Below are 10606 nucleotides of genomic sequence, written 5' to 3'. Positions count from 1 at the left end.
AGGCTAGTATGGCAAGTGGGGCATAACACTGCAATGGAGGGAAGTTGAAAGCCCTGCAATTATCTTATCTTTCAATGGAGTAATAAATCTCATGCCCATATACAAGGGGTGATTGATAAGTTTGTGGCCTAAGGTAGGAGGAGTCTATTTTAGAAAACCTAGCAATTTTATTTTTCAACATAGTTCCCTCCTACATGTACACACTTAGTCCAGTGGTCGTGGAGCATACAGATCCCTTCTTAGTAAAAGTGGTTCACAGCAGGGGTGAATGATAAGTTCATGGCTTAAGATAGAAGGAGATGAGTTATACAGCTCTCATTACATGTATGTGCAGTTCAACTCTGAGCGAAAATGCAGAAAGTTTGAAGTTAATAACTCATCTCCTTTTACCACGACTGCTGGACTAAGTGTGTAAATGTAGGAAAAATAAATGTGCTAGGTTTTCTAAAATTGACCTCTTCTACCTTAGGTCATGAACTTATCAATCACCCCTCGTATATCACATGGCAGGACAGAAGCTCTCTTCATCAAAGAGCCTTAGAAGAAAGCCAGAAGTGATAACTGAAATAATGTTTTAGTTTGCACAGTCAGTACTGAGTAATGGACAGGAGTATTAATCAGAGGTTCCAAAAAACTAATAATAAACAGGCAAAAATTATTTTGAAGAAACTACATTTAATTTTATGGTCAAATAACAATTCACATATATAAAAATGACATTGAGTCCAATGACAGGACATTAATTCAAAACAATCATAATTTAATGACAACCACTACTGAATCAATTTTTATTTATAAGTTGTACACTTTCACTTAATTTTAATGGAGTATCTTTTTTAAAGCTCAGTGGAACAGTTTATTCAATTAGAAAAACTGTCTTAAATACCTTTAACAACTCACAGTAATTAATCAGGAAATCAGTATTTTATATTTTTGTTGCCAATATTAGTGACCGACGGAACCCTTCTACTCTCTTTATAATAGACCACATGCTGAAACTGCTTTCCTCTCCCTCACCTTCAAGGTGGGTAATGTGAAATACATCTCCAACTTCTATACTGAGAAGCCAAAGGCCAATATGTCAAGAACACATCCTAACAGCAGATGCATTGGAGGCGGAGGAATTGAGAAAAATAGCATTCTTACATGAGTGTCAGTAGGTTTATAAAAGATATCAGCATACAGTCTGTCACTAGAAATGGAGGCAGAGAGATTGAGAAACAGAAGACAGAAGTGTCAGAGATGGACCAAGTAAATTTGAAGACAGGGTGGAAGTTGGAGGCAAAGTTGATGAAACTGATGAGCTCTGCTTGGGTGCAGGAAGTAATGTATCTGCAGATTGGAAAGAGTTGGGAAACATTACCACTATAGGCTTGGAACATGAACTGCTCCCCATAGCCAACAAAAAGGCAGCCTTGGCAGAGGCCCATGCAGATGCCATTAACAACTACACCTTGTGTTTGTGGAAAGTGGGAGGAGCAGAAAGAGAAATTGTTGAGGGTGAGGACCAGTTCTGCTCGACAGAGGAGGATGGTGGTGTTAGAATAACAAGGCAAGTTGTAAGTAAAGCTTAGGGTGGAGATGTGACCAGTAATGAATGCATACCAACAAAAATAGTGTTTCAATTAACTACAACATGCAAACTATATTATCAAATCATTTGAAACTACCATAAAATTTGTTCCAAAACAGAAATTAAAATTAGCACATGGCATTAATTACTTAAATTATTCCATATGAATGTGTTTTTAAAAAAAGTTAAATATAAAGAATTTCCATAGCAACACCATTTAGAATAAGTACAAGAAACTACAACGTACTGTAACTTTTGTATTTAGGTAGTCACACTTGTTAAAACTTAATACATCATTTAACTAAAATAACTCTCCAGCCACATTAAGCACTGTATTTTGAATTATTGACAAATTTTCTGCTTAAATACTGCCGTTTTGATTTTGCTCAGTTCATCGACATCGGTGAAGGTTGACATACCCTTAACCTGGCATGATAACGAAATAACAATGACAATTTTATGCATTTTCTAAAATTAATCTGCTAGTGAGTAATCAAGAATAAGTCATTTAGTCAATAAGTTTGGGCAACTGCCTGAAGATATTCAGCTCTGGATACTGTACAGTATATTAGACTACATTATGGCTCTGCAGTTCTTGGGGATTATGAATAGGGTGGCAATCTCAAACAGGAATGGCTACGTTTTTGATGATTGGTGGTATGTTCTGGCAGGTAGCAAGGATGAAAATCTCCATGATCAGAAAGTGGTAAACATAAATATTTTTCTTTTGTCAACAAACCAAACTTAATCAACACTTAATAACACATTATTTTTGAGATACTTGTATACAAAGTAGATTGGTTTAAGTGTTACCATAATTCTATTCTAAAGGATATACTGTAATTAGATGGAAATTTAAAGCACTTCAATACAGTGCATCATTCAATCCTTATAAATTTCCATCACTGAAACTCAAGGAGTTGTATCACTGAATCCAAAACTTGTAAAGAACAACTGTACTTCATAAAATTTAGCTTATTAAGATTATCCGTAAAAGTATGAAATGATAGAATGTAAATGTTAAAAAATGACTTTTCCTAGTAAACAGTCCTCAAGACTTAAATGATTTGGATGGAATATATCCTGAAGGTACATTTTCTGTTCATCAACCTGGGACAATGTGACTTTTCCTGCATTGAGATAAGTACAGCACACCACATCCAAGGATATACAGAAGAATAAAGTGGCTAAATTTCCAATTAATGTCCTAATACATTTTACAGAACAATGCCCCAAGAGGGTAAAAAATGTGCTGCATCCATTTTGAGATGTCCTTCAGTATGGATAGGATATATCTTAATGCAAATGCAAGAGGAGCTCTCCAAAATAATTCCTTGTATTTCAATCACAGTAATATGAGACAATATGGAACGAGGCTAATGTTAATGATAGGGACATGGTGGAATGTATTTTCATAACATCACACATTTTGTAGCGATGTCTGATCACTTCCACTTCCTTGCTCTTACTTCTCCAGTCTTGCATATCATCAAATGTTTATTCAGTTTTGTTTTAAAACTCTCAACCAAATTTCCTTCCACTCCGCCTTCAGTCTGTGCATTCCTAATTGGACTCTCCATGTAAAGTATATTTCTTTGTGTTATCTCTGGTTCATTTTCCAAACATGTCAGATGTGTCCACTAGTTGTTGAATCTTCTGCCATCAAAATCTATTTCTGCTTTTCCCCTCTATCCACACAGGTTACAACTCCTCCAAATCTATAGCAACAAGTAATTTGCTGGATAAACAGTCTTTTGGAGTTCCTTTAGAACAGGTATTCCCAACTGACCCCTCGGTTAATGGTGGGGGTCCATGACATGAAAAATGTTGTGAATCTCTGCTACAGAATGATTCTTTCTGCAGTCTCTTGTGTCTACATCAAATTTATTCTTCTTTTGCCACAACATCTCAAGTAGATCTATTTCCTCCCCATGCTCTTAAAAACTCTGCAAGAGCACTTGCCCAGAACTGAACACTATATTCTAACCACCATCTAATAAGTGCTTTGTTAAGGATATGCATTACTGTAACATGTCTTTCACTTAGGCAACACATATTGAATAACTTTAAGAAGTGACCTTCTACAATTGTTTAAGGATCCTCTAATGGCCAGTCATAAAATTAAGCTACTGCTTCAAAGAAATGTTTTCTGGAGAGAGGATACACTTCTAGCTTGATCTTCCTGATCTTTCAGCCTCTCACCAAGGATCTAAATTCTTCTACAGTATGTCCACTTTTGAACAGACACATCCCAGCTAATTACTGACATATGGGGATATCTAAAATCACTAAATCATTGTCAACTATGTGGGCAGGTGGAAATTTCATCAAGAAACAATAAAATGTCACTCTGTCCTTAGAAATTGTACTTAACTGCACTAGCTAGCTATTTAGTTTTATGGACAGAAATTTGGCTTAAAAAATTCCTTCTGAGATCTTGGTGGTTATATCTTTGAGCAGCCGGACCACGTATTGCATTTGAGGCATACCAAATTTTACTCAGTCTCAATGGGCTGAAATCCATAAAACAGCTGGTCAAGGCAAGTTGTGGAAAGAAAGGAAAACTACTTCAGACTTGAACCATTGGGCATGATGTTCCCTGACTGCTGACAATCTATGGAAGAGAAAAATAAAAGCAGGGAAGTACTATTAAATAAATAGGCTCACATTTTGTTGTAACCACAGATTATTAGAAAGTCAGATATTTGCAACATTTTGCAATATTAAGTACAATCTCCAATACTTTGACAGAAGAATTCTATCACCAGTTTACATTAGAAGACCTCCATGAAAAGGGGTTTACATGCAAAAGGAAATCCTAGAGTTCTTTTCCAAGGCTGGTAAGTGATTGGATAACTTAGTTCAACAATGTAAAATGGAATATCAAGACCAAACCATGGGATACTCACAGCATTGCACAGAAACAAAATGAAATGTTCTGGATCCACGATGATCCAGCCAGATACTGTTTGGATATTAAAGGGGACCATGTCACTTAAATTACGGAAGCAGAAACACAGATCTATTTCAGTGTTTCAATATCTGGGCAGATACAACACCTTGCTGTATTCATCATATTTTCTTCTCTGATCAATTCTAATCTGTGTTACTGGATAGCACGGGATTCAAAGAAATGGATTAAAATGAATGACTTCGAATCATTTAGTAAAAATCTTCAGTTTTTGAGGTGGATCTTCATTCCGTGGCCAAACATCAACCAAGCTGCTCCCTTTTAAAACAATATCTCTTTGTTTTGTTTTTATTTTGTTTTGCCTAATGCAGTAGGAGGATTACAGAAAGTCCTTAATGCAATTGAAGGCACAACATGGTTGGCGTCTTGAAGATGAGATCTGACTGCAGGTGTTTGTTCAGTCCTGCCTTAATCCTGTAGATAACTGTAACTTCTACTTCTGTTGTTCGTCTGTAGCATGTCGCTTCCGCCTGGCCTGGAGCCCATCAAAACTAAGTGACTTCTTCAGTCTTCTGTATTCCACATCGCTGAGGGACACAGAACAGCGAGATGGGTTCTGTTGCCTGTACTTGATGCTCTCGATTATGGCATCCTTAATCAACTGTTCAAATAAAAGGAAAAGCAGTTTAGTCTGTTAGCAGTTCACAGACAAGGCAAGACTGACTAGCTATTGAAATTCAATGTATCCAATCAAACAGAAGTCCAGTTCTTTGATTAGATGGTAAAATGGATATGTTCCAATGTATTAAGGGTACAAATTGATATTCTTTTAATACATCCTCAAGAATTCAATGTATGTGGAGGAACAGTAGATAACAGTTAACTGGGAACTAAAAGGACAGAAAGCACTCTGAAGTTCCTCACAGAGCAGTAAATGAAGATGGACACCAACCAGGTTGCACATTTTTAGGTTGTTCCAAAAAAAAAAATCAGTTGATGAAAGAATGTACAAATTGATTTTGAAAGAAGGAAACAAAAAGATAAAGCCAGGAGGATGCAGAGTGAAAGATGAAGCTTAACTAGGAGTAGAGCAGTTTTATGCAGCAATGGCGTAGAAGAGATCTTACAACTGCAAGGTGAAGAAGGCACTTCTGTTTGAGGAGAAGCTCATTGTTCCTGAAGCTGATGCATCGTGTTAGTGGGGTGTAAAGAAGTGTGGAAGGCAACGGAACGATGAAAAGATTTGGATAATTTAACAGCAAGAACACAAGGAGCTGCAATTTTTCAAGGATTGGAACCATGTAGAACAAAAAGAAAGTCGTTTGAAAATCAAGATTCATTCAAGATTCAAAAACATTATTGTCATTCCAACCATACATCAGCTCTGCAGGGCAGAATGAGACAGCGTTTCCCAGGTGCAAGTGCAATCATAACATAACAAACGCAACAATAAATAGTAAACACAACAATAAATAGTAAAACACAACAGCTACATGTCGGTTAAAATCAAGTTATAAGTGTCCAGTGCAAGTTAAAAGTGTCCAAAGCAGAGTCAGGTAGAGCAGCTATTTAGCAGTCTGACTGCCTGTGAGAGGAAGCTGTTTAGTAGCCTTGTGGTTTTTGTTTTGATGCTCCTGTAACGTTTGCCTGATGGCAAAATGTTCTTTTATGGAGAGGGTGTGAGGGGTCTTTATTGATGTACCGTGTCTTCTGGAGGCATCGACTCTGAAAGAGTTCTTGGACAGAAGGTAGGGAGACCCCAATAACCTTCTCTGCTCCCCTAACCACCCTCTGCAAGGCTTTTTTGTCAGCAGCACTGCAGCTGGAGTACCAGGTTGTGATGCAAAAGGTCAGCACACTCTCAACCACCCTTAGTTGTGCCACAACTAAGAGTCTCAGTAGTGATAAGAAAACAATGGGCACTTCAAAGGAGATGAAAAGGTGGGATTTCAGTATCAAAATGAATATAGAAATGAATGAGGTTCAGATTGTCTAGCAAAGGTTTTAAGTTGAGGTGACATTCAGGGAAATTAGTGAAGCCAAGAGAAAAAGCAAAGAGGATCTCTGAAATCTAAGGAGGATGAGAAGAAATAAAATTCACTATTATTTGGATTTAGACAAAGAAAGCTGAAATCCAGGGTTAAAAATTAATTGTATGTTCAATTCAGATTTAGCATATGTGGACTTTAGATTAAAAGTCTCACAGCTGAAGCAGAACCTCTGCTGAAGGTGATCCAATTCAGCAGCCATGCTGGTATCATTTAGATTAAGGCTGCTCTACATGCCAAGATAGAACCACTCTTTGACTGATAGATACAAAAGAATATTTAAAGCAGTTTGTTCATTCTTGATGTATTTGTGTATTTCCAGCTTTCCAAGATCAGGATCAGGCTGTACTTCAGCAGCTGAATATGATCCAGTATCTAACTTCTTACGCAGAGTGTGGTGAGTGAGTGGAATGGGCTGCTGATGGCAGTGGTGGAGGTGGAAATGATAGAGTCTTTTAACAGACTCTTGGATAGGTACATGAAGATTAGAAAAATAGAGAGCTATGGGTAAGCCTAGTAATTTCTAAGGTAAGGACATGTTCGGCACAGCTTTGTGGGCCAAAAGACCTGTATTGTGCTGTAGGTTTTCTATGTTTCTATATTATTAAATTCCTGTCCCCCAGTCAACACGTTATAAATTTTCACCAACATATCTTGTTCAATATTACTCCCATGATGATGATGATGATATGTAGGCTCTGCAAAATGAGTTAATTATTTCTTTGGAACAGTCATCATTTTGATACTTTAACTGTTCTTTTTGTCTCTCCATAGAAACTGACTGTCTTGCTAAATATATAGCATTCCAATTTTTTAATCCAGATTTTCAGCATCTGTAATGCTTTGATTTGGGATCTAATTATCTTGCACATTCACATGTAAATTCATCTACAAATTCAATTAATTTAACCCATGTATAGGTTACTGAGTATTTTCTCTAACATACATTCCTGACAGGACTGGCATCAATGATTCCACCTATGCACCCTTTGAAAGTTCACAATAACTTTAATTATGAAATCTTACAAAGTACCAGAGGAACAAATTGAGATTTATAAAATTCATTCAGAAAACCCAATATCTTTTATTCAAACTTTGTAAAATCTGAAGTATAAAAAGATGCTTCAGAAATTGAAATCACATATACAAGCAGTGACTTCAAATATTAGCAATTAAAGCCAATGTATAATTTCAAGTATACCTCAATATTGTTGAGTGTGTTGAATTCCATTAGGTCATGGAGCTGTGTAAATGCCTTATTGGGATATTGGAAGTTGAAAGTAGAATACGGTGTGTCAGCATCATCGAAGATGTCAAAGTCCGCATCCTCCATTTCCTTCTCACTCTCGCGTTTAACACCTTCATAAAAGACAGCATTTGCGTCAGTACAGAAATCAGTGTTGGTACTTCCTTTCTGTAATCTATTTTAAACTTTCCTATTTTGTGGAAAAATGCTAGTTAACATCTAATAACACTCTCAAGTCAACAAACAAGCTAATTTGGAATGTGGCCCTATTGCTCTCTCCACAGAAAATGTCTGATCCACTTAATGGCTAATTTTTGACTTTCTTTTAATTATAGTCAGATACCAATCATTGCCGCACCTAAAGAAGCTATTGCAGCTAAAATCAATTTACTATTTGCCAGAAATGCGCACAAATGCAAATTTCAACAGCTAACTGGGTGTTGACAAGTACATGGCACCTCACCTGCTGTTTGCTTTTGTTAGTTTTTGCATGCTGGGTAAGATTCTAGCCTTCTTTCACTTGTCAGTCTAGCTGAGGGCAGGTGCCTCAGCACAGAGAGGTAACTGAATCAGGGGTTATCCAAGATCTCAGGATCTCAACAGACTGATCATCTGTATATCTCACTAATCTCTCACGTGTTTTTTTAAAAATGGCTTTCAAAATTCACAATCAAATCGAAGCGGTCAGAGCTTGACAGCTTTGCTCAGGTGGATCTGGGGTCTCTGCTATGCCAAGCTTTCAGTTGTTTGGAATTCTGTTAAAAGAAACTCTCCTCTAATCTTCCAAATTCTGAAGGGCTGAGCTGAACAATTCCTGGAGCCATCATCTTGCTCACATTTTCTGCAGCTTTGGACCCTCAGCTTTGTCTTGGTATTAACTGCCCAAAATATGTAACTTAACTGAATTCTCCTCGTTTTTATAAAAATAAATTGACAACTATTACCTCTCTCCAACCATAAAATATAAAATTGAAAAACTTACTGTGCTCATTCTTAGAGACAGAACCTGAGAATGGCCAGGAGCCCAGCTATTCATTCCAAGAAGCTCTTACTGAAATTTTGAATTGAGTTTTTTTTAAAACTGTGTGCATGCTTCACTGTGGGATTCAAGTTCTACAGAATTCTTTAGATTCAACTCCATACATATTTCTAACCAAGAGCACATGACAAGGAACATAATCATCATTGTAAATGTATATGACAAATAGAGTTGGAGAGTCATCAGGAAGAACAGCACAGAAACAGGCCCTTCAGTCCATCTGGTCCATGCCAAAACCATTTAAACTGCTACTCCCAATGACGTGAACCGGGACCACAGCCCTCCATATTCCTACCATCCATGTACCCATCCTCACTGCATCCATTCTTAAGCCTTTCAATACTTGAAACGTTTCAACGAGAAAGCCCCTCAGTCTTCTAAGGTCCAGCGAGTGAAGATACAGAGCCATCAAACACTCCTCATATGTTAATCCTTTCATTTCCAAAATCATTCTCATGAACCTCCTCTGGAATCTCTCCAATTCTAGAACATTTTTTTTTAAGTTAAGGGGCTCACAATACTCCAAGTGCAGTTTGACCATTGCCTTATAAAGCCTCAATATTATTTTTATTTTTTAAAAATATTTCTTTTATATTCTAGTCCCTTTAAAATGAATGGTAAACATTGCACGTAGTTAAACCAGTGAATCCTGCACAAGGACTCTCAAGTCCCTTTGCTTTTTAAATTTTCTCCCCATTTAGAAGATGGTCTATGCCTTTACTCTTTCTACCAAAGTGCATGACTGTACATTTCCCTACACTATATTTCATCTACAGCTTCTTTGCCCATTCTCCCAATACGTCCAACTCCATCTGCCGACGTCTTGCTTCTCTCAACACTATCTGCCCCTCCACCTATCTTTGTATCATCCTCAAACTTGGCTGCAAAGCCAGCAATTCCACCACCCAAATCACTGAAATATAATGTAAAAAGCAGCAGCCACTGCAGATCACTGCTAGTCAGTGGCAGTCAATTAGAAAAGGATGCCTTTATTCCCACTCTTTGCCCGTCAGTCAGCCAATCTTCTATCTATGCTTCTATTTTTTCCTGTAATAATATGGGCTTTTGTATTGTGCAGAAGCATAAGCATATGACCAGACAGATCCCCTGAGGGAGAAATGATAACAACTACATTATCACAAGTACTAATCAACACAATTTATTAACTTTTTAGCATCAGTTCTTATCATTACATTGGCAAGTGAAAATAAGCACAGTCAGTTTGTAGTTGAATTCTTGCAGGTACATAGCTGACAACTGCCTTGGACACAGGATCTACTTAGTGCATCTACTACTCATTTCAACAATCCTGTACAAGTACCGAGGTTAGGCGTTGGATGCCTCTTCATGAAATGTACAAATATGGTTAAACAAGGACCTCACTTGACTTTGAGTTTGAACTTAAAATTGAAGGACTGCCACTCAGATATCACTGAGAAAAGGACAAAGTGAAGAATGGTACTTGTTGGTTAAAGTAATTACCAAATCAAGACCTGATGAAACCACTTACCTGGAGCTTTATAATGTCTAAAATTGATATTTGCTAGAACAAAGTGTATGATGGTTGGGCAGTCTCTCTCTATCATTGGATTTTTGGGCTTGAAGATGTAACATTCCTTCATTCCCTCTCGGTCAAATACTTTGGTGTCAATCTTAGGAAAAGCCAACTTGTTCATTTTTGCCCATTTTTCTGCAAGCAGTAGCTCCTGTTAAATTGAATAGAACTAAGTTAAGATCTCTCATTACACAATTTTTCAGAAGTATTGCAATAGTAAATATATTTACTAAA

General features: G+C 37.1%; 1 protein-coding gene across 6 annotated transcripts in view; it reads right to left on the bottom strand.

The window, feature by feature from the left end:
* Positions 1 to 655: 655 nt before the first annotated feature.
* Positions 656 to 10606, bottom strand: part of LOC140737090 (cytosolic phospholipase A2-like) — a 240955-nt gene continuing 231004 nt past the window's right edge. For all 6 annotated transcript variants that reach the window (XM_073063260.1, XM_073063261.1, XM_073063259.1 and 3 more), the window contains 3 exons: positions 10328 to 10523; positions 7734 to 7891; positions 656 to 5145 (listed from right to left, as the gene is read on the bottom strand). In XM_073063260.1, the coding sequence (XP_072919361.1) occupies positions 4978 to 5145; positions 7734 to 7891; positions 10328 to 10523 (522 nt within the window). In that variant the 3' untranslated portion in view covers positions 656 to 4977. The remainder of the gene's footprint in view (positions 5146 to 7733; positions 7892 to 10327; positions 10524 to 10606) is intronic.

The sequence above is a fragment of the Hemitrygon akajei genome, chromosome 12 (genome assembly GCF_048418815.1).
Source record: "Hemitrygon akajei chromosome 12, sHemAka1.3, whole genome shotgun sequence".
In the NCBI taxonomy this organism is placed as follows: domain Eukaryota; kingdom Metazoa; phylum Chordata; class Chondrichthyes; order Myliobatiformes; family Dasyatidae; genus Hemitrygon; species Hemitrygon akajei.
Note: the sequence above shows the minus strand (reverse complement) of the source record. Positions and strands in the feature narration are given on the sequence as shown.